This window comes from Mirounga leonina, unplaced genomic scaffold, assembly GCF_011800145.1.
Source record: "Mirounga leonina isolate KUSES-001 unplaced genomic scaffold, KU_Mleo_1.0 Mir_117, whole genome shotgun sequence".
In the NCBI taxonomy this organism is placed as follows: domain Eukaryota; kingdom Metazoa; phylum Chordata; class Mammalia; order Carnivora; family Phocidae; genus Mirounga; species Mirounga leonina.
The window spans coordinates 6,046,886-6,070,960 of NW_023270274.1; the positions used below are offsets into that span (position 1 = coordinate 6,046,886).

Consider the following 24,075-nt stretch of genomic DNA (forward strand, 5'->3'; position numbering starts at 1 on the left):
TTCATGCTATTGAAATTCATGACTTAAATCCACATGCAAGAGAAATAAACCTGTTCATAATTTGGGTCACATGATGGGGGGAGGGGCAACAAATATTGCCCAGAACATGAAGTAAAGAGGAAGGAGGTCAGTCAGAGCTAAGGGAGGCATGAGATAACCAGAAATAAGCAAATTAAACTCAGGAAAATTTTGGCTGAATATCAAGTAAGAACATCATAAGATATGAGGTTTTATTATGAAAAATGTCAAGTACAGAAATACCACTACTTAGAAAATTTAAAGATACTGAATTGAGCATAAATGTTATAAGTCAGATGTCTATAGTGCCTATTCAGCAAACAGCTATTTCAGTGAAGTGGAACATGGTTACCATTCTAAGGCTCTCTCAAAACTTATTCAATTGTTTGTAAGTATGGCATTATCCTTATCACAAAACTATTATGACCATATCATCCTGAGTAAATGACTGCTTGAGCAGTGTCAAAACAGAAATTTAAAACATTATCTTCATGAAAACTACTTAAATTGATCTTTTAAAAACCTCTATCGTTGTTTAAAATGCTTACTGAAAAATACCAGAAATAAAGTTTTATACTAAAATATTTCAATGGTTGTCTAAAACGTCGTAATAAAAAGTAGACACAAAATCTTTATCTATAGTTTTTATTTTACTCCCTTTCTTCTTACTAAATGTATGTTAACAAAAAAAAAACCCTCAAATGATCTAGACAAAAGCTTTTAGCTCAACACATAATTGCAAGAAAATTACAATAATTGTGCCAATTAAAATAATCTTGAATGAACAGTATGTCATCTTAATGTTCCGATGGTTTATAGAGGGATCTACTTAATTAGCTGAAATTGCTTTCCAGTGTTAGTATCAAATGTCATTTGTTAAAAGTTGAACAATTTAGAAAATAATTTAACAAAGCAATTTTACCAAACACCAAGAACCAACATTTTCTTTTTCAGCTGAATAAAGCAAGCAGATGTGTCATCAAGTTGCTATAAAAATAAATGAGGCTTTTTATGGATTAAAAAATAAATTTTACTACTAGCGTTAAAAATACTATTTTCTGATTGTTTTTATCAAATCAGATTTCTTTAATAAAATAAATGAATATCAATTATATACTCTGCTTTTGTCTGCTGTAAATAAAACTTTTTATTATTCAAATGACAAGCAATGGAATCAAAGAACTCAACTATGGTTAACCAGAAATAGTCATCTAAATTATTCTAACATATTCCAATATATGTTCTTTCAATATGCTGATCAAATTGTCTTCCCATAGTTTTTCATTGCAAATCATCTTACATTCAATTATTAAGTCAATCCCTTAATGAATTCTTAAAGATTCTTACTACATTGTCTTTTTCTCTCTTCCTTAGACTAGCTATAAAATATTCTTTGTAAGTATTTGTAGGCATATAAATCACACTTCTTTCTCAAAAAAAAAAAAAAAAATCTAGGGGCACCTGGGTGGCTCAGTCAGTTAAGTGTCTGCCTTTGGCTCAGGTCATGATCCCAGAGTCCTGGGATGGAGGCCCACACAGGGCTCCCTGCTCGGCAAGGAGTCTGATTCTCCCTCTGCCCTTTACCCTGCTCATGCTCTCTCTCTCATTCTCTTTCTTTCTCTCTCTCTCTCAAGTAAATAAATAAAATCTTTAAAAAAAATCTAAAAATCCCCCTGAATCCAACCCATTAATGGATGGCAGGCCCAGCAAGTGCTAAAGTCTAAAATAATGGATTAATTTAATGGCAAAACAAAGTTCTGATTATCTCATATCTCCAATACAGAGTATTCTATATGTACTTGAACAAAATATCAAAATATTCCCCCTACAAAACTTCACTCCAAGTTATTTTTATTAATATGATGAAAAATACCCCATCAAAAACATTTCTTTGGCAACTGTTCTATTTCATAAACAAGATGAAAGAATTACTACTGTCTTTAAGCTATAGGTGATATATTCTTTTGTAAGATACATTTTAATTCATAAAAATGTAAATTTTTGAATATTTTCTTGAACATTAGAAAGTCATACAGTTTGACAGTCAAGCAATTTTCTACCAGTAAAGAACAGTAGTTTCAGCCTGAGAAGTGTTTTACCATTCAGAAAGCAATGTTTCAGCCTGAGGCTGATGAAACTTGTTAAATGGCTAACTGTTTGAGCTATCACATTTTTACTTTCCTCCGATCGTTTCAAGTGTGTATGTTTTACCTTCAGTCTGAATGTAAGTTCCTCAACACTCAAGTATTTAGGGACAAAAGATATGTTGTATGAAAGTTACCCTCTAATGGTTTAGACAAAAGGGTGTGTGTGTGTGTGTGTGTGTGTGTGTGTGTGTGTGTAGAGAAAGGTTTAGAAAAAAGGGTGTGTGTGTGTATGTGTGTGGAGAAAACCAGCCAGCACAGGAGACAGTATGAAACTAATGACAGAGCAATTGAGACAGAACCTTAACTTCAGATAAACTGCATAAAGGGCACATGGGGTTCTCTGTACTGTGCTTACTCTTGCAAATTTTCTAAGTTTGAAAGTATTTTCAAACGGAAAACAATTTTATTTAAAAAACATGTAAGTTCCTCAAGGGCATAACATACTTGTTATATTTGTCCCTCTATGCACCCCAACTCCTGGGCCAGCCCTGCAACACTGGAAAGCATAAAGGACAACCATATAAGCCTTGGCTCATAGTAAAAACTCATGTTGAGTAAAGAAAATTAACTAGAATGGATAAACAAAAATCAAGGGAAGCTATGAGTCTCTATCCCCTACTCATCTTGGTTTCTTGAAAAGAAGAGGCAAGATTTTAGGAAAACATGTTCAAATGACAGATCTAAAATGAGATCAAATTACTCCTCATCCTTTTGTATCTTTGTCTTCCTGCCACTATCCCAGCAAAGATTAAATAGGAAACTCCAAAACTAGTACTTTCTAATTTAAAGTACTACCCAACAGTAAGTTAAAAGCTCTGTTTCACACAAACATGCTCAGCATCTTCTATATAATTTAACAACGTGCGGGAATAAGAAATTCTCTGCAAAGAAATGGGATACTGTGGTTTCACCTGGATAATCTACTAACCCAAGAGTTGCAGATTCTAATCATACTTGACCTCCTTGATGGACTGTCCATCTTATTTTCTTCCTGTAGGGTCTGACATGGCTAACTTGACTTCCTGGCAATTTGTAGATTTCAGTAGTTCTTAACACACTAATGAGCATTGCCCCTTCTGCATCCATTTGTTTCATACTTTTTAGAGATACTGGTACTGACATTAGAATCAATCAATCAACCAACCAAGTGTGGTTTGTGATTCACCCTGCCACCATGAAACAAAACACTGGGTTTTTGTGGGGTTTTTTTAAGCTTTCAGTAGAGCTATGTTTATATACATGATTCTCAACTACATGTAGCATGCGTGTAAAGGTTACTGAAATCATATGTGTTTACTAAGAAGTACAGTTCTTGGATGCATTTAGCTTAAACTATGTCCTTAAGTAAAAATGTTAGCAAAGCAACAAATAATTATTATTCAATATTTGCATCTCCTTTCTCCCAAGGGAAAAATACTAGTTCCCCCAAATATCTATTTATTTATTCATTTACTCTATCCTACAATATGCTTAAAAGGATTTCAAAGGTATAATCGCAATACTATCACCAACAACAAGCTCAAGATTTCTTTGCAGTTAATTCTGTCCTCAGGATATATTCTACTAAGAATAAAGAGTCAGAGTACTAAGTTCAAAGGTGATTGAATTAATTATTTTCTCTGTGTGGTTATGTTATCAATTTTATATACAGTTAGGATCATTTCTTTCTGTTTTTATATGATACTAGGATTTGCTTTTTTCCATCCTCTTTATTTTGGAATATGACTGAGAGTCCAACCACATGAAAATGGACAGAGATGCCTCATCTCCCATCTCTGCATCCACGACAGGCAAGCATTCTCACCAGGTTCTGGTTTACCCTTCCTAGAAGTTTGTTTTCTATTTTGACAAAAAAAAAAAAAGAATACCTACCTATTTATATATAAATGTTCTATTTCTCCTTCTTTCTTATACAAACACTATCATGCTGTACACTTGTTCATACTTCGCTATTTTCACTTAATATATCCTGGAAATTCCTCCATATCAATCACAGAGTTTTTTTCTCATTCTTTTCTACAGTTACAAAATATTAGCGTAGATATGCTAAAATCTATTCAACCAATGTTCCTATACATGTACGTTTAAGTTGCATGGTTTTGTATTTGTGGAGGTGTATATTCAGAGTAAATTTCTACAAGTGGAATTGCTGGATTGAAAGTAAATATACATGTACTTGTTCACTACTGTATCTCCAGCATCCAGCAGCAAAACCACAAATAATAAACACTATTTTTGTTGGATTGAACTGAAATATGAAGTTTTTTGAGGACTTTAAAAACCTTGTATTCATTTTCACAACTTTCCTGCTTCTGTCTCCTGGGGACCCAGACTTTGACCACTTCCCACCTTCTTCACAGAACATATAGAGGGCCTAGTGCCTGGGGCTTTAAGCGCACAGCCCTTGAAATGCAAAAAGCTGATTAGTGTTTCTGTAATCTTGAGACACAGTGTACTTCTAAGCAATATACTCAACTAAAGGAAGGTAAAGAGCCTGACCTGAGTCCTCTTCTGTACCAAAACCACAGATTGACATGGGCTATATTTACTCTGTTAAAAGCCCGGGGCAGGGGGGGCAGGGAGGAAAACTAAAAGACATAATCACTAACAGGTTATCTTAAATAGAGAAAGCTGATGTTTTTACAAAGGCAAAGAAAAATTGTAGAAAAAAATAATATAGCAATGTCTGCTTAATAGGTTAGTTGTCATTGGAGTAAAGAAGACAATTTATATTAAACATCTTATATCTTAAATAGAGTATTACTATCTTATAATATTCTAGAAAGAAATGGAGAACACAGAATTGTAAAAACTCCAGACACTTCATTTTCATCATAAACGTTCAGTGTCTTAAGTATTCCAGACAAGGCTACAGCTGAAGAAAATTTAGATGACACTACCATGTTGTGAGAAGCGGCACCCTCTGCCCATGGACTCTGGAGCAGGTACCCAGCTCTAGCACTTAGTGGCTGTGAGACATCAGGACATGACTCACCTTCTCTGGGCTTCAATTTTCTCATGTGTAAAATAAGAATAATAACACTTACTTATTACTACTTAATAATAACAATAGATGGTGAGAATAAAAGGTGTTAAAACAAAGTGTTTAGAACAGTGACGGGCACCTAAGTAGTTTACGGACTCTGAGAGACCTGAATGGAAAGAGCTCTACTACTTAAGAGCTAAGTGACTTGGGGAAGTGACCTAAACTTTCTGAACCACAATCTTCCTTGTTAATAACATGGAACTGTTCTAACCACCGAGCTTTCTAAAGCTGCAAGAGAACTAAGGCACTGGCAGACTCTGGTGCTTGAGGAAGAAAGGTTGGAGATACACATGCCAAAAGGAGAAAACACTAATGATGAGCAACCCCTCCTCCTTAAATGAGGACCCCTGTGAGACAAGCAGCTCTCCTGTTGCCATGATTTCAAATTTCTTGAAACCAAATGTATTACTCTAACAACAATACCAGTTCAGACAGACTCTAAGAGTCCTGTTTATAGCTCCTAAATGAAGGCTTAGTTTTTTCTCAGACATATTTTTATTTACACAAATAATAATTGCTCAAGGATGAGGTGAAGTGCCAAAGGACTACCTGTCCATGCTAATTAGCACTTTGTGTAAAAACTATACCACGTGAAAAATAAAACCTATTATATTGGTATGAATTATAATTAAGAAGTTAAAACATTTAAAAAGCTAAATTTTAACTGTTTAATAATAACTATGCTCATCTAGCAAACATTCATAACTTTACACACGTGTTATGACGTAAAACTTATTCATGAAATAAAACTATTTTTCTACACAACCAAGAGAAAAATCAATCGTGTATCTTACAAGAAAAAAGATAATTTCTAAAATATCAAAGAGCAGATGAAATTCAGTGCCACTTCTCTACAGCAGGCAGTAATTATGCATCACTGCCATCTACTGGAACACCTACTTGACACAGCACACAGTTTAAATAACTTTAGTATAAATTAAACAGCAAAATCAAGAACAGTGCCTATCTGTAGACTATTACGACACCATTCTCTGTAATTCTAAAGCCTAGGATTAAATAAAATACATACATGAAAAATGGCGAGGGGTGCCTGGGTGGTCCAGTTGGTTAAGCGACCGACTCTTGATTTCAGCTCAGGTCATGATCTCAGGGTCATGATATCTATCCCCGCACTGGGCTCCACGCTCAGCACGGAATCTGCTTGACATTCCTCTCCCTCTCCCTCCCCCACTCTCTTTTTTTTCTCTCTCTCTAAATAAAATCTTTTAAAAATATGGGGCTTGAAAAATAAGGAAAACTGTATGCTGACAGTACTCTGGAAAAAATTCTTGTGATCTTAAAAGTTTTAATATATGAACTATATACTAAATGCTTTGTTAGAGTTAGTATTTCATTTATATGTTAAAATAATTATTTCAGTTATACCGAGTTTTACAAAATTGTATAATTTCTTGGTACTATCTTTTTTCTAAGAGATGTTTATTTAGAGCAGCAATTGAACTCTTTGAAGGTATTAAGTATTCTGGCAAACAAAAAGGATTATAATTTCATTTGTGAATTTGATAAGAAATTGTCAACTCTTAAAACTTTACATACTTGATATTTCACTGAACCTTAACTGTGTATCTTTCAAGAAAAAATTTAATTAATTTCTTACCAGAAGAAAAAATTTTAAAAGTACTTCAAATGACTGACCTTAAAGGAACAATAAATTCCTTTATTGCTTAATGCAAAAGATGTTTTCCAGCTTATATTCAGTTTCAAAAGTCCTCCAGATACAAAACTGAAAATATCTGTACTAATGATTTAAAAAATTTAACCTCCTTGGGGCGCCTGGGTGGCTCAGATGGTTAAGCGTCTGCCTTTGGCTCAGGTCATGATCCCAGAGTCCTGGGATCAAGCCCCACACTGGGCTGCTGGCTCAGCGGGGAGCCTCTTTCTCCCTCTCCCTCTGCCTCTTCTCCTGCTCATGCTCTCTCTCTCTCCCCCTGTATCTCTGTGTCTCAAATGGATAAATAAATAAATAAATAAATAATTTAATCTCCTTAATATTCTAAGTAAAGACACTTAGAATAAAAAATAAGATGGAAAAAATAATAACATTTCAAGATTTGCATTTTGTATGTATAAATACACAAAACTAATAGGACTATTAATTAAACTTTTTTTTACCATGTAAGTTACCCTGAAAAGGGAAGACTATATCCAACTAAAGAGGTAAATTTTACATAAGATATTTACCTGTGCTAATACAACTCCAAAATTATAATGGAATTAATGAGAATGGTTAGTTGAATCCAGAAGTATACATTTCATGCATATTATTTTGTATTCATTTTGTTTTATATGCATTAACTTTTTTCTGAAAAGTCAACTCAATCTAAGATAAAGTTAAATATCAAGAGGTCAAAGTACCTTTCATAGATGGTTTTTAATGTCATTTGATCTGGAATACCTTCAGTCTCTTCCAAATATAATATGAGCCATGAAGTTCGGTATGGCCACTGCTCAGTAAGGTTGATCCAGCTAGCAAGCCTGTCCCAGTTGAAACTAATCTGATTGGCTCTCAGTAATCGTCCTTTAAAAAATATAAAAAACATTTTAAAATTAATAGATGTGTAATATTATAGTAAGCAAAGCATTTAGCATATTGACAATTTAAATATTTAAAAGTTGCAATTTTATTTACACTACAAATTCAAACCTACTATTTATATGGCTTCTATAATTCAAAGAGCTGTACTGGAAAAAGGCTAGGGATTAAACACAATTCTGTTTAAGTCTAAAGTAATTTTTTTGTGTCATCTGCTACTAGTGTTATATACTGCCATATACATGCAGGCAAAAATCTTTCAGAACTATGTGTCAGCCAGTCTCAACACTGCCCACAATCAGACAGCAGAACATCAATGCACCCATGATGGACCCCATCCTCTAAAGTACCATTCTAAGTTGATAAGGAAATGATATAGTGCATCAGAAGGTGATCAGTTCTATGAAGTAAATTAATAAAGCAAGGAGTGTCGAAGAAGGAAGTGTAATTTTATATAAGGTAACAAAGGAAGGTCCCATTGAAAAGCTGACATTTAAGCAAAGACTTAAAAGGAGATGAGAAAGCCCATTATGCATCTCTCCAAAGAAAGATCATTACATGGCAGGAACATGTTAGGCATTTTCAGGGAACAGCAAAGAGGTCAGTAAGGGATGGAAGAGGAGAGTAGAAGATGAGGTCAGAGGTAGGGAAAGAGGTAAAGAGAGAGACATCACGTCAAAAAGGGGCTTGTAAGAAACTGTAAGGACTTAAGATTTTTATGTTCAGCAAAATGGGAAGATAATAGAGTTCTGAGCAGAAAAATAACATGATTGGCATGTATTTCAAAAGGTCACTGTAGCTGCCACATGGAGAACAGACCACAGAGGAAAAGTAGGAGCAGGGAGATATCAGGCTACTGCTATAATTAATACAGTTGAGACATAATGATACAAAGGATAAGGGTAGTATGTTACAAATCATGAAAAATGGTCAAATTCTGGATATAGTCTAAACATAGAACTGAAGAATGCACTAGAGGGGCTCCTGGGTGGTTGAGTTGGTTAAGCGACTGCCTTCGGCTCAGGTCATGATCTCAGGGTCCTGGGATCGAGCCCCGCATCGGGCTCTCTGCTCAGCAGGAAGCCTGCTTCTCCCTCTCCCATTCCCCCTGCTTGTGTTCCCTCTCTTGCTCTCTCTCTGTCAATTAAATAAATAAAATCTTAAAAAAAAAAAAAAAAGAATGCACTACAGATTGGAGGCAGTATATGAAAAAAAGATACCAATGTTTTTTTGCCCAAGGAACTGGGAAAAGAGTTGGATTAACTGAGATGGGAGACTATAAGTGGATTAAGTTTGGGGCAGAAGATCTTAAGTTCAGTTTTGGACCTGGTATGTATCAGACATATATTAGACACCACTAGATATCAAGTAGGCAACTGGAGAGCAACAAGGCTGAAGATATACATTTGAGAATCTTTTGCATGTAGATGGTATGCAACCCTTTGGGACTAAATGAGATCACCAAAGGAGCTGGTTCAGATCGAAAAGGAAAGAGACAATGACTGCACCAGGGGCATTCCGACACTAAATGGTAAGGGTAGATGAGGTTTTTATGGTACTTATTGTTACATGACTTTATATGTTTCTGTCTTTACCAATAGGGCAAGAACTTTATCTTGTTTACTGCTTATCTCACAATACCCAGACTGATATCTGGCATATCTAGACAGTCACCATATATTTGTTAAATGCATACAAAGATATTGATAATATGCTAGAACATTTCCATTGTAGAACATAATCAATTTAATACAGTTTGAGACCTCACTTAAAGGGATTTAATTACCAAAAATATTGTACATATACTAGATACAACTTCACTTGCAATTTAGTTCATAGCATGTACCCCAACCTTAGTCTAAAAGCAAATTCCAGTGTAACTATCATAACAGTGTTAACACTAGTCAATATTACAAAGTACCATTCAATACAATGCACAGAAACATACACTTATATACTAAATTTATATTTATATGTATTTATATTTATATGTAAGCATTAACATGGTGAAGAGCTGAATTCTATGCATGGAATTCAGGCACAGGGCAATAATCTTCAATTTTATTGTCAATATTTTTATTTAAAATATTATTTGAAAACGAAAACAACAGCAGCATATAAAATTTGAATTTCAACATTGTTTTAAAGATTTTATTTATTTATTTGAGAGGGGGAGAGAGAGAGAGAGAGAGCGAGTAAGAGTGCAAGAGCAGGGCGAGGGAGATGCAGACTCCCCACCAAGGAGGGAGCCTGATGCGGGGCTTGATCTCCAGACCCTGGGATCATGACCTGATCCAAAGGCAGATGCCTAACCGACTGAGCCACTCAGGTGCCCCCAAATTTCAACATTTTAAATTATAATTAAGACATCCATGTTCATGGATTGGAACACTCTATTGACATTTTAACCCAAGTCATCTATAGACTCAATGAAATCTCTGTCAAAACTCCCAATGACATTTTTTGCAGAAATAGAAAAACCCATTCTAAAATTCATATGGAATCTCATGTGACACTGAATAGCCAAAATAATCCTGAAAAAGAAGAACAAAACCGGAGGACTCCCACTTCCTTATTTCAAAACTGACTACAAAGCTACAGTAATCAAAACAGTATAGACTGGCATAAACATAGGCATATAGATCAACAGAACAGAATAGAGAGCCGAAATAAATCCTCATGTGTATGGTCAAATGATTTTTGACAAGGGTGCCAAGACCATTAGATGGGGAAAGGACAGTCTTTTCAATAAATGGTACTGGGGAAACTGGAGATCCACATGCTAAAGAATGAAGTTGAACCCCTACCTAACACCATAAATAAAAATTAACTCAAAATGGATCAAGTTACCTAAATGTAACTTAAAACAATAAAATGTAACTTAAAACTTAGAAGAAAACATAGGACAAAAACTTCTCAACACTGGATTTGGCAGTACTTTCTTGAATATGACACCAAAGCCACACAAACAACAACAACAAACAGACAAACTGAAATTCAAGAAAATTTTAAAATTTTGTACACCCAACACACTATCCACAAAGTAAAAATGCAACCCACAGAATGAGGGAAAATATTTGCAAATCATTTATCTGATAAGGGATTAATATCCACAATATACAGAGAACTTCTAAAACTCAACAATAAAAAACCCAAACAACCCAATCCAAAAATGGACAAAGGACTTGAATAAACATTTCTCCAAAGAAGATATAGGAATGGCAATTAGCATAAGAAAAGATGCTCAACATCACTAATCATTAGGGAAATACAAATCCAATCTTCAATGAGATACTACTTCTCACCTATTAGGATGGCTACTATCAAAAAATAAATAAAAAGAAAAAAGCGTTGGTGAGGATGTAGAGAAATTGGAACCTTTGTGCATTGTTGGTGGGAATGTAAAATGGTGCAGCCATGGAAAACAGAATTAGGTTCCTCAAAAAATTAAAAATAGAAATACCATGTGACCCAGCAATTCCATTTCTGAGTATATATCCAAAAGAACTGAAAGCACGGTCTTGGAAAATATTAAGATACACTCATGTTCATAGCATCATTATTCACAATAGCTAAAACATTGAAGCAACCCACATGTCCATCAATAGATGAATGGATAAGCCAAAATATGGTATATACACAACGGAATAGTATTCATTCTTTAAAAGGAAGGAAATTCTACATGCTACAACATGGTGAACCTTGAAGACATTATGTTAAGTGAAATAAGCCAGTCACAAAAAGATAAATATTATATGATTCCACTTTTATGAGGTACTTAGTGTAGTAATATTCTGTAGAACAGAAAGTAGAATAGTGGTTACAAGGCGCTGAGGAAGGGGAGAAGGGGGAGTAATTATGTAACAGGTACAGAGTTTCAGTTTTACAAGATGGGAAGAATTATGGGGCTGGATGGTGGTGATGGGTGCACAACAGTGTGAATGCATTTAATATCACCAAACTATACCCTTCAATACGGTTAAGATAGTAAATTTTGTTATGTGTTATTTTACTTAACCCAATAAAAAAGAAAAAATCTATCATTTGAAAACTAAAACAGTGTACAAAATCTGAATGCCAACATTTTAAATTTTAAGTTATTTATACTCAGTCATACAAATTAGCATAAAATTATCTTTATACAAAGAGAAAAATTAAACCTGAGGTGAAATAAAAGATTTTTTAAATCATCAAGTTTTAAAAATAACAGTGTACAACTGATGGTTGATTTTCATTGTCAAAACTAATATAGGTTTTTTTTTTTTTTTTAAAGATTTTATTTATTTATTTGACAGAGACACAGCGAGAGAGGGAACACAAGCAGGGGGAGTGGGAGAGGGAGAAGCAGGCTTCCCGCCGAGCAGGGAGCCCGATGCGGGGCTTGATCCCAGGACCCTGGGATCATGACCTGAGCCGAAGGCAGACGCTTAACGACTGAGCCACACAGGTGCCCCAAAACTAATATAGGTTTTATTAGATACACTTAAGGCAAATAAAAGTGGTATACAGCAGTATAAACAAAAGAACACAGTACATCCTTTTGTTTCTGAAAGTGAATTGCTTTGCTAATGTGTTCAAGTTTATTATCTACCACAAGATAGTAAGAAACAAAAGCTACCTGTCACAGAAACAATATTAAGTAATCTTCTCATGGTCTGAGGACTTATGTCACTGAACCAGTCCTCGGTAACCAGCAGTTTTGTAAGATCAAAGGACATCTGCCGAGTAATGGTCCGCTGCATCTGCCTTCTTCGGTAAGTATCCTGAAAGAGTTTAAGAACAATGAGAGTGAACCAATACTCCAAGTCTGAGAACTTAAGGCTTTTTGAGAAGCTAATATATGTTTATGATGACAACAAAAATAATCTAAAATTTTAGTCAAAGAGGAAGATTACATACTAATAATAGTCATTATTATGATTATTCCCTGAGGCAGAATCTTTACAGAACAGTTATAAAGTAGTATCAGCAGCAACTGCATCAGATGGTGTGCTTTAACTTCAGATGTATTTTGATTCATAGCTTACGGTTAGAGAAAGTTAAATGCCTTGAAGATTATAAATAAGCAGAATTATGGAAAGAGAATTCAAGTCAAACTCTTATAGGAGTTCCATTTTCATAGGGACCCTGAAATAATAAAGCAAATAAATTCTTGTCTAGTTTTAAGCATTCAGCATCTTGATGTTTAGGTTATTTTTAAATGTGTGACAACTACCCTCACATATATATAAGAATTAAAGGTGCTCCTGAGATTAAGAATTCCTTCATTCTTAATCTCAGGAAACAAACTGAGGGTTGCTGGAGTGGGGGGTGGGGTGGGAGGAATGGGGCGGCTGGGTGATGGACATTGGGGAGGGTATGTGCTATGGTGAGCGCTGTGAATTGTGTAAGACTGTTGAATCACAGACCTGTACCTCTGAAACAAATAATACATTATATGTTAAAAAAAAAAAAAAAGAAGAAGATAGCAGGAGGGGAAGAATGAAGGGGGGAAAATCGAGGGGGAGACGAACCATGAGAGATGATGGACTCTGAAAAACAAACTGAGGGTTCTAGAGGGGAGGGGGGTGGGAGGATGGGTTAGCCTGGTGACGGGTATTAAAGAGGGCACGTTCTGCATGGAGCACTGGGTGTTATGCACAAACAATGAATCATGGAACACTACATCGAAAACTAATGATGTAATGTATGGGGATTAACATAACAATAAAAAATTTTAAAAAAAAAGAATTAAAGGCGCTCTAGTGGGCAGAGTGGGATAGAGAATCCCTTCGAATCCGAGGAACAACAGGCACAACAAAGGTGAGTTCTCATCTGAAGTCATGGTGAATGCAAGCACAGGGAGCCCAAAAGGCCAGACTACTAAGAGACAAATTCGAAATGTGAAATTATACCCTCCTCCTAATTTATTACTATCAAGTGATATTAATTTTGCATTCATACTTATATAGGTTAGAGACATAAAATCAAAACATTAAAATGTCACTGAAGACACATTATATAAAATGTCCCAAATGTAATGGTAGCAAACTAGGAAAAAGAAAACAGTGCCAATGCTAGCCCAATGTTAAGTGGCACTATCACTGTAACTTACCTGCAAGTGGACATCTTCCTGTCTTATAATACTCTCTCGATCTATATACAAAAGAGGGTTCTAAGAGTGGAGTAGGACAGGGAAAACACAAGTGTTCGAGGAGAAACCTGAGGTGGCTGGGCAGGACACACAATTACTATGTGGGTGTAAAAGAAAGGGTCACACCTCACAGATATCAGGGAAAGAGGAAAGCCAGCAGGAAGAGCATGGAGCTCTTCTCACACCACGAGCCTCTTTCCCCCGTACAGCTCTGGTGGCAACAGGCACCTGGAACGGGTACAACCTAACCTGGAATGAATACGGGGGTTCTCAACCCCGGATGACATCATCTGGAGAGCTTTAAAATCTCACTCCCAAAGATTCTGATTCAGCTGCTCGGAGGAAGGGCACCTGGGAACAGGTTAGGAGAGGATGGGGCCTACCACACAATCCACAGTTGTTATGGGCTCTAGGCTCACATGTTTCCTAAAATGCCACCTGAAGCCAAAAGGAAATTCAATAATACAATTTATTTGATGAGTTTAATGTAATATTTACAGTAGCATATATTTAAGTAGTATCAGCTTAGCTTTATTTGAACAACAGCAATACCAACACATGGCTCAAAACAGTGGCATCTTACCCGTCTATTAAGGGCTGTCTTGCTACCGAGCTTAGTCATCTCTCCAAGGCTGTTTTGTGAAACTCTTCTGTCAGCATCTTCCTGTATCCCTTAAAGAATTTGTCGAGAGAGCACCATTGTATTAAAATTCTGTTGTATATGATATTTATTTTAAAGATTTTATTTATTCATGAGAGACAGACAGAGAGATAGGCAGAGGCAGAGGGAGAAGCAGGCTCCCCGCAGAGCAGGGACCCCAATGCGGTACTCGATCCCAGGACCCCAGGATCACGACCTGAGCCGAAGGCAGACACTTGACCGACTGAGCCACCCAGGTGCCCCTGTTGTACATGATGTTTAAAGAGAAATGAAATACCAACAGTATTTTTCAAGGTAAAAGGGGAGTCACCATAAAACACTATGTAACTACTTCAAACCGAAGTACCTGAGGAACTGGATCTTTACCTGCATTATCTGTGCATGGAATGTCCCCATTTGTTGTTGAAGTCACAAGAAATTTTCTTGCATTGCTTAGTCCACGACTATTAAGGAAAACAGGTAAATGAACTATATTGCGCATATAGTCATGTCCATTTATATTTGAGTCACGAAGCACACTGTTGAGGTTCTGGTTAATTGCCTTTATAATAATATGTGGATCACTTGCAAAAATGGCAATGAATGGGCCTTTTGAAAACAGAATTCGGACCTGTGGTAGAAAAAATGTGTACTTATGATATAAATTTCAAATTATCCAAGGCAACAAAAAGTCCCTTTCAAATCTGTACTATCCTTTGGTGACTATATTTTTTAAATACTATCTTTTTTCAAACTCTTACTTCATATGAAAACAAATTTCATTGAAGTCTCAATCTGTTTTTTCACCATCTGACAATTTTTCACCATCTAACAGTGATAAAACCTCCAAAGAAAACAATCCTGTCTTATTTTGAGATATTTACAGTCTACATTAAAAGGAAAGATCAAAACACACAGGAATTTTGTGAATATACATGAGGTGCTGGGCACACTGGTCTCTCTCCACAGCTACACACTATTGTTTTAACATACCTTATAGAGAGCCACTGATGTACCCCTATTTAAACAAAAACTACAAATTCTGTGGGTTCTCTACTGTTGCCTCTGATTCTAACCATAACTATCTGCAAAAGAAAGCTGGAGTCACACTATGGACTTCAGAGCTATTTTGTTCATTTTCTCACACAGCCATCGAAGCTAAAATTATTTAAATCTGTTTGTGATGAGACATTTACTCCTGCTATACTTCTGCACTTAAAAAAAAATAGTTGGTTTGGGGCGCCTGGGTGGCTCAGTCGTTAAGCGTCTGCCTTCGGCTCAGGTCATGATCCCAGGGTCCTGGGATCGAGCCCCGTATCTGGCTCCCTGCTCTGCAGGAAGCCTGCTTCTCCCTCTCCCACTCCCCCTGCTTGTGTTCCCTCTCTGGCTGGCTGTTCTCTGTCAAATAAATAAAAATAAAAAATAAAAAATAAAAATCTTAAAAAAAATAGTTGGTTTGACAAAAGAGAAAGTACTATTCAAATTCCACTTGAGAAATTCACAAAGTCATTCCTCTCAGCTACCACATGTGACAATTATAAGTTTCAAGATGGCGAAGACATACAGTGTCCAGCATCTGGAGTACTTTGTCCTGCTCGCAGGCATCTAATCCATCAATGATAACCACCAGCCTCGTCTGATTCTGAGTGAAGCTGTCAATGGTTTTTGCCATCCTGGCCATCAATTCCACTTCACACTTAAGAACCTATGCAAAAGAAAGGACAGAAGCACTGAAGATACAAGAAATTTAAGCACATTTCTTAAAAAGTCTGACAGAAGCTCATCTAATAGCAAGAAAAGAAATCCCACGTCCTCACTGCCAGTTGTGGTCCCACTTAAAACCGCAGTGAGTGCTTCACAATTTATAAATGTGATAATTTATAAATTTATGACTTTACATAAATTAGAGCATTTTACCCTTACAATGAGGTAGCCACAGTCACACCCACTGTAAAAGGACAAACTGGGCTGAGTGACTTATTTGCCAAGATCACATGCTCTGAAAGTCAAAAGACTATGAATTGAATGCAAATTCAAATGATCTAAACACCACACTACAGCTGGCTCCTGATGGCACATGACCTTGATCAAAGGAAGGGGTTACAGATATTGTATAAAGTCCCTTTTGATTCTAAAAGTATGGTCCTATTTTATATGTTTTGGTGGTTTAATTTGCTTCCTCTACCGGGCTCTAGAGGAGCCTATCTTATTAGGCAGGAAACCCATTACTAGTAGGGAGGTGGTGACCTGTGGAGCAATCCCCTAACTCCAGAAGTACCTTACAAAAGTCTATTTTATAAAAACCTGTATTGTTTTCATTTTTCCCACTTCAAATGTACATTTCCACAGGGCAAATCTGGACTAAAACTAAAAACAAATGCAACACTGTAACATTTACAGAGTCCACGCCCTAAAGCCCCACCATCAGGGTCATGGTAGCATACCCACATTCATTTACTGTCTAATGATCAGTGAGTGCTTACCTTCATGAATCCTTCACTTTTCAGTTTGTGCAGTTTTGAGGCAGCATTATGGAGGCGTTTCCTTTGAGAATTCAGGAGAGAGTCCAGCACCTGCCACCATGTACGACAGTTCAGCACAAAGGCCAATCCCACTATTGACGCGATTGATATGAGGACAGCATTCACTGTCAGATGTTTTGGGTCAACTCTGAAGATAGCCAGGAGAGTAATTCCAGCAATAATGCAGCCAAAGATAAAAAGGAAGATGACAAAAGATGGCAGGCAACATGTTTTTTTCCATTTCTTTTTGCCTGTAAGACAACAAATGGTTTTACCAATTATCTACATACCAAGTATTAGAGGAACCTAACCGTGACAGTCATGGCATATGAATTTCTGATGTTCAATTCGTGTTTTCACAGAAATGCACTGAACATTCATCCCAGCCTCATCCCCTACACACATAAAGGAGGAGGAAGAAGGAAGTCCTACCCTGTGTATCTTCAGTCTTGAATACTCGAAAGAGCCTGGTTGCCAAAAAGCCAAACTCTCTCTCACAGGCATCTGAGAGAGTTGCGATCATTTCAGCCATCGATGTTTCTCCACCTACACTGGACAGCCTGTTGTAATCTGTAAACAAAAACCTTGGGGGGAAAGGAAGTAAAATGTTACTCAGATATCTAAAGAAATAAATAATTTCCACATACATCAATTCTGTATCATGTACCCTACATTTTCTTAATGTCTCTTTTAAAATATTGTCATTCAAGTTCTGAAGAGGGAAAAGAACTTGTAATTAGGTTCCTTCCACTTCTAACATCGTACATACTTGTCTTAGGAAAAGGCAATAACCAAAGTAAAATGTGGCAGAGTTGTATGCAGTTAATTCTGACGAAAAGCAGCAGGGTCAAACGTGGCGGCAGAGCTCAGGCATGGCATCGGACACATGCAGGGCCTTCGGCACAGGGACTGAAAGAGCCACGCGGGGAAGCATGTGAGGCCCCAACCGAAGAGATCAGAAGGCTGACAGAATACTACAGTCATTAAGAATTTAAGGCCATTTCAAAACTCAAGTTTCAGAATGTTTTATTTATAGCTTAAACATTTAGTAAGGATTTAGAAATGAGGTGTAAAAGATTCTTTTCAGGTTGTTCTTTGAGATAACTGAATAATTTGTATCCTGATCCTCTGAGTGGATAGGATTTCTGCATTTGCTCCTTTCTCCCCTTCCATCCCTAAATTAAATGCTCATCTCAATCCAGTAGAAAAGCACTGCTTTCAAAATACAATCTAGGATCACACTGTACTCTGTTGTGTGATATTAATTTATGCTATTTTTTTTAAAGATTTTATTTATTTGACAGAGAGAGAGACAGTGAGAGCAGGAACAAAGCAGGGGGAGTGGGAGAGGGAGAAGCAGGCTTCCCACCGAGCAGGGAGCCCGATGTGGGGCTTGATCCCAGGACCCTGGGACCATGACCTGAGCCAAAGGCAGATGCTTACAACTGAGCCACCCAGGCGCCCGTGATTTATGCTATTTTAATTGTTCTAACTTTTTTTAAATAACATCTCATTAATTTAAAATAAATTTTCTGTGAAAATATTTCCCTCAATTATTTTATTCCACTCTGTATGTTTTCTTAACTTTTTCATTTTACCTTTTCATTTGTAAATCCTTCTCCTAATACTTAATCATATATGCTAACAACACAAGTTTTTTATTTTTATCTATTATATTTATAGTTTTGATGTTTCATCTGGTTTGGCCTATTAATTTTCATCTTAAGTTACACATTTTATCTTGTAATAATTTTAAAATTCTTAATCATTTAGTATGCATTTAACTATTTTGCTAATTTTTATTGAATTCCTCTTGCTTTCAATTCTGTTTTTCATTTGACGTTTCTCTGGAGCCCTCTACCTTTCCTTTATTTTTGACATACATGTTTTTCACCTTTTCTGAACTCTTTTCTCATACATTTCCTATTTGACATTAATAATAATTTTAGACAGGCAAGTCAATTTATTTCCACAGGTGAGGAAAGAGTGGTTCAGAGGGCACGCTCAGTAGCCAAGGTTACATGCTAATGCAAGGGGATGCCAGGACCCCATCCTACATCCTGTGCTCTCTTCAAAGTGTTCCTAAAGGATGGAAAAGGTGTCATGGGGGGCGGTTATGCCCAGATCAAATTTGGTAAATCCAAGTTAACCAGATTTTCTTAGGGAGAGGGGTCTCTCATCCTTTTATGTACAAGAGGAAGATATGATATAAAGTGTTTCTCAAACCTACTTAACCAGGACATGTTGTTTTATTTCTCATATAAAAAGCTCAAGAAACCAATGCCTTGGTATGCCTGGGTGGCTCAGTCTGTTAAGTGTCTGCCTTCAGCTTGGGTCATGATCCCAGAGTCCTGGGATCAAGTCTCATATCAGGCTCCTTGCTCACTGGGGAGTCTGCTTCTCCCTCTCCCTCTGCCTGCCACTCCCCCTGCTTGTGCTCTCTCTCTCAATCTCTCTGACAAATAAATAAGTAAATAAAATCTTTGGAAAAAAAAAAGAAATCAATGCTTTTTTGGAACATACACTGAGAACGCATTATAAACTTTATTTTTGCTTCATCTTATGAAAAGCTACTTCTGTCAAGGGGACCAACTCACCTCACAGGTAAAGCTTTAGTGGTCTGCTCTGGCAATTCAGGTGGGTTTACAAACATCAATTTGAGGAGGAGTTCCAAATATCCAATATGTCTTGCCAATCTAGTGCTGAGGACCCAGGCCCAATTCCAACTCTCTCCTTCCCTTCGTCCACCAAAGTAAATGACAACTGAAATTCACAGTTTAAAAAAATTATTCAAAGCAATCATCACTCAAGCAGCCTCTCTTCTCACACTGTCAAATATCAAGTAATGAGAGGTAGGCTTATACGACTTTCCCTGGTTCCATGCTGTTTCCTAACTACTCCTCAAAGAATTCCTCAGCTAATTAACCAACACAGAAAAGGTATGTGGAAAACAGGAAACTAGCTAAAATATGACGTAAGAAACACAATCAGAAAGATAATGCCTTAAACAGAAACATATCACTTAGTTCAGACTCAAATGTAAATGATTTTGGGTTTATCACTTTTTGCACCTTTTGAAGTTACCAGTTCCTCTAATAGCGAATCTATTTCCTCTGCTACAACTGAATATATCCCCTAAGAATAGGACTATAATTGTTTTTTTCTTTGCTTTTAAGTAAAATAAAGATCATAGGCATGATCAAAATGCCCAAGAGCATGCCATTGATGGCTATGAAGACTTACTTTCAAAAAAGACTTAAAATACAGTAAGTCATTAGCATATAAAAAAGTGAGTATAATAAATCAGAGTTCTACTTCAATATCTACGAGTAGTACACCAGTGTTTAAAGCTACTCCAGCCAGGGTGTGGACAGTTCCTCTAGGCTAACTTATAAAACAGCAAAAAGATTATGAAAATCTTTTAATTAATTATGAAAATCACTTATAGGAGAGGTATAGATAATATTTTATATTTTATAAATATAGATATATAAACTATTAAGTTAATATTTTTAAATAAAACAAGGAGTCTTAACCCTGTCTCTATTTTTTGAAAAAATAAAAAGCAAAAACTTACTAAAAAATATATATAAGAGAGCCAAGAAGCTCAATGACACTGCTATCCCAAGATTCAGGTCGACCGTAAAAGCAAACAATAAACCAAGCCCTCCACAAAGCAGCAAGGTCAGAAATACTATAAGCCAGGAAAACTGAAAAAGAGGTTCAATCTGTTGTCCTGCAAAAGTCTTCATTTCATCTGAAAGAGAAACAGGAAAATCTTAATCCTGTTTTAAGAAATACAACTTCTTTTTTTTTTCCCCCTCCAAGTGTTTATTTAAATTCCCGTTAGTTAACAGAGTAATATTAGTTTCAGGTGTAGTTTTGGGTTTTTTTCTCCCAAGTTTTTAAGAAATACAACTTCTAACTCAATTTGCAATTTTCAATATAAACGTTTACTGGGCACTTACTACTAAGTTCCTAGATAGAATGTTGCTCCTCAACCATTTTTGCCAATGTCTTATTTAGATAAACATCCTAACTCCATTCCCTAGGGGTACACCCATCCTTGTTTTACCCACTCTCTTGCTTCATACTGAGGATACACAAATCCTTTTCCATATATTCCCATCTGTCAAGATTTTGTTTTTATTTTTTGTGGTTTGTATTATATAAGCAACAAGGTATAGTTTCCACATACAAAACTGGAACACGTTACTTTGCTATTTGATAAAAACTTTACAGGCAATACTGAAACCTGTCCTTGAAGAATGAATAAGATTTTGCCAACCAAAGGGGCAGTGAGAGGAGCTGTCTAGGAAGTTCCTAACAATGGGAGCAACTCAGGAAAAGTATCTAGTCTGTTCTTGCAAGAGCCAACAGCCCTCTGTAACTGCAACACGGGGCATACGCATGAGGCAGCGCTGGTGGGTGTGCCATGCGAAGTGACAAGTTTAGGAAGGGCTCTGGATAGGATGACTATAAGGAGCATATGCAGGGGCGCGTGGCTGGCAGTGGAGCATGCACCTCTTGATCCTGGGGTCCTGAGTTCAAGCCCCATGTTAGGTGGAGCCTACTTAAAATTAATAATAATAATAAAAATAGCACATGCAGAAAATCTGCTACCAAGGGATCTTAAGAATGTTATAACACAACTGGATCTTTGTTTTAGGAAGAGAACTCAAATGATTGTGTGGAGGATCAACTGGAAGGAGTAACACATTCAATTTAGTAACCTGTGCAACACATACTCATACACGAAAATCTATTTTGCTTTACTTCAGGAAAAACACCAGAGGAAGCTTCATTATATATACAGACTTTGTACAAACATGCCCTTTACCTTCTAGTTTCTTCAGTAAGAAGGATTTCCCACTTCCCCACTGTGCATACAGCCCCACACAAATGGGTGGCTGCATGGTAGGCTCGCTGAGAATGTCTGCCAGCGCACTGCTATACAAATCATAGCCAAGCATGTCACCATCTGTTTCAGTAGGAGACAAGTGTCCTGTAATTATAAACACACCATATCCTTACATTAAAAAGAGACATTACCACTAAAAAAGGAACATCAATTCTCAGTTATCAATTGTTTATTTAATTAGAAAAAAACTGTTTTATTAAATGGTTACATCTGTATAAAAAATAGGTTAAAAGATTCTCTTTTTTTTTTAAAGATTTTATTTATTTATTTGACAGACAGAGACCCACAGCGAGAGAGGGAACACAAGCAGGGGGAGTGGGAGAGGGAGAAGCAGGCTACCTGCTGAGCAGAGAGCCCGATGCGGGGCTAGAGCCCAGGACCCTGGGATCATGACCTGAGCCGAAGGCAGATGCTTAACGACTAAGCCACCCAGGCGCCCCGGTTAAAAGATTCTTAAACACTGTTATTTCACTGAACTTAAGATACCTACTTATTGTAAGATGCACCATTACTATGTATAACTAAGAAAGAAAAAACATGTTGCCAAACTGTGACACAATGCTCTCTTATCCATCAATTATAAAACACATTCCAATTTCAGACATGTTAAAACATGGAACAATGTACATTTTAGAATCAATAAAATATGATTAAAACACAAACTAGGATATAGGAATAAATTTAATGTGTTAATACCTATATACAGAAAGCTATTAAATGTTACTGAATAATAAAATATAGTAATCAGAGAAAAAGAGACATTATATGGCTCCAGGCAGAAAGGTTTAATAGCTTTGAGACAGCAATTCTCACCAAATTAATTTATCACTTTAAGACAACTCCAATCAAAATCCACAGGAATTTTTGAAAAATTGAAAGGCAGAAGAACATGTAAGAATAGCTAAGAAAAAATTTTAAGACTATCAGAGAGGGGCACCTGGGTTGCTCAGTCAGTTAAGTGTCTGCCTTCGGCTCGGGTCATGATCCCAGGGTCCTGGGATCAAGCCCCACATCGGGCTCCCTGCTCAGTGGAGAGCCTGCTTCTCCCTCTCCCTCTGCCTCCTGCTCTGCCTACTTGTGCTCTCTCTCTATCTCTCTGTCAAATAAATAAATAAAATCTTAAAAAAAAAAAAAAACTACCAGAGAAAGAGTAGTTGTCTTTGGAGAAAAATCAAAATACACTACAAAGCTACAATAATTAAAGCACTGTAGAACCAGCACAAGATACTAGCATAAGTGGCATTTCAAACCAGTGGGCAAGGGAGGAATTAATAAGTGGTGCTGGGAGGTGCGAACCATCCATTTTTTAAAAAATTAAAGGAAAACTCTATACATCTTATACCTTAAAAAAATAAGTTTCTCAAAAGGGAAAATGAACTCATGGGACTTCATCAAGATAAAAAGCTTCTGCACAGCAAAGGAAACAGTCAACAAAACAAAGAGGCAACCCACAGAATGGGAGAAGATATTTGCAAATGACACTACAGACGAAGGGCTGATATCCAAGATCTAAAGAACTTCTCAAACTCAACATCCAAAAAAAACAATCAAGTCAAAAAATGGGCAGAAGACATGAACAGACATGTCTCAAAAGAAGACCTATAAATGGCTAACAGACACATGAAAAAATGTTCATCATCATTAGCCATCAGGGAAATTCAAATCAAAACCACATGAGATACCACCTTACACCAGTTAGAATGGCAAAAATTGACAAGGCAAGAAACAACAAATGTTGGCGAGGTTGTGGAGAAAGAAGAACCCTCTTACACTGTTGGTGGGAATGCAAGTTGGTACAGCCACTTTGGAAAATAGTGTGGAGGTACCTCAAAAAATTAAAAATAGAGCTATCCTATGACCCAGCAATTGCACTACTGGGTATTTACCCCAAAGACACAGATGTAGTGAAAAGAAGGGCCATATGCACCCCATTGTTCATAGCAGCAATGTCCACAATAGCCAAACTATGGAAAGAGACAAGATGCCCTTCAACAGACGAAGGGATAAAGAAGATGTGGTCCACATATACAATGGAATATTACTCAGCCATCAGAAAGAATGAATACCCAACTTTTACATCAACATGGATGGGAC

General features: G+C 36.6%; 1 protein-coding gene across 9 annotated transcripts in view; it reads right to left on the bottom strand.

The window, feature by feature from the left end:
* Positions 1-24,075, bottom strand: part of LOC118007296 (kinase D-interacting substrate of 220 kDa) — a 102,086-nt gene that overhangs the window by 40,064 nt on the left and 37,947 nt on the right. For all 9 annotated transcript variants that reach the window (XM_035000315.1, XM_035000314.1, XM_035000312.1 and 6 more), the window contains exons 13-22: positions 21,901-22,065; positions 20,638-20,817; positions 19,658-19,823; positions 17,493-17,644; positions 17,022-17,311; positions 16,103-16,243; positions 14,926-15,169; positions 14,482-14,570; positions 12,384-12,528; positions 7,588-7,750 (exon numbers count right to left, since the gene is read on the bottom strand). In XM_035000315.1, the coding sequence (XP_034856206.1) occupies positions 7,588-7,750; positions 12,384-12,528; positions 14,482-14,570; positions 14,926-15,169; positions 16,103-16,243; positions 17,022-17,311; positions 17,493-17,644; positions 19,658-19,823; positions 20,638-20,817; positions 21,901-22,065 (1,735 nt within the window). The remainder of the gene's footprint in view (positions 1-7,587; positions 7,751-12,383; positions 12,529-14,481; positions 14,571-14,925; positions 15,170-16,102; positions 16,244-17,021; positions 17,312-17,492; positions 17,645-19,657; positions 19,824-20,637; positions 20,818-21,900; positions 22,066-24,075) is intronic.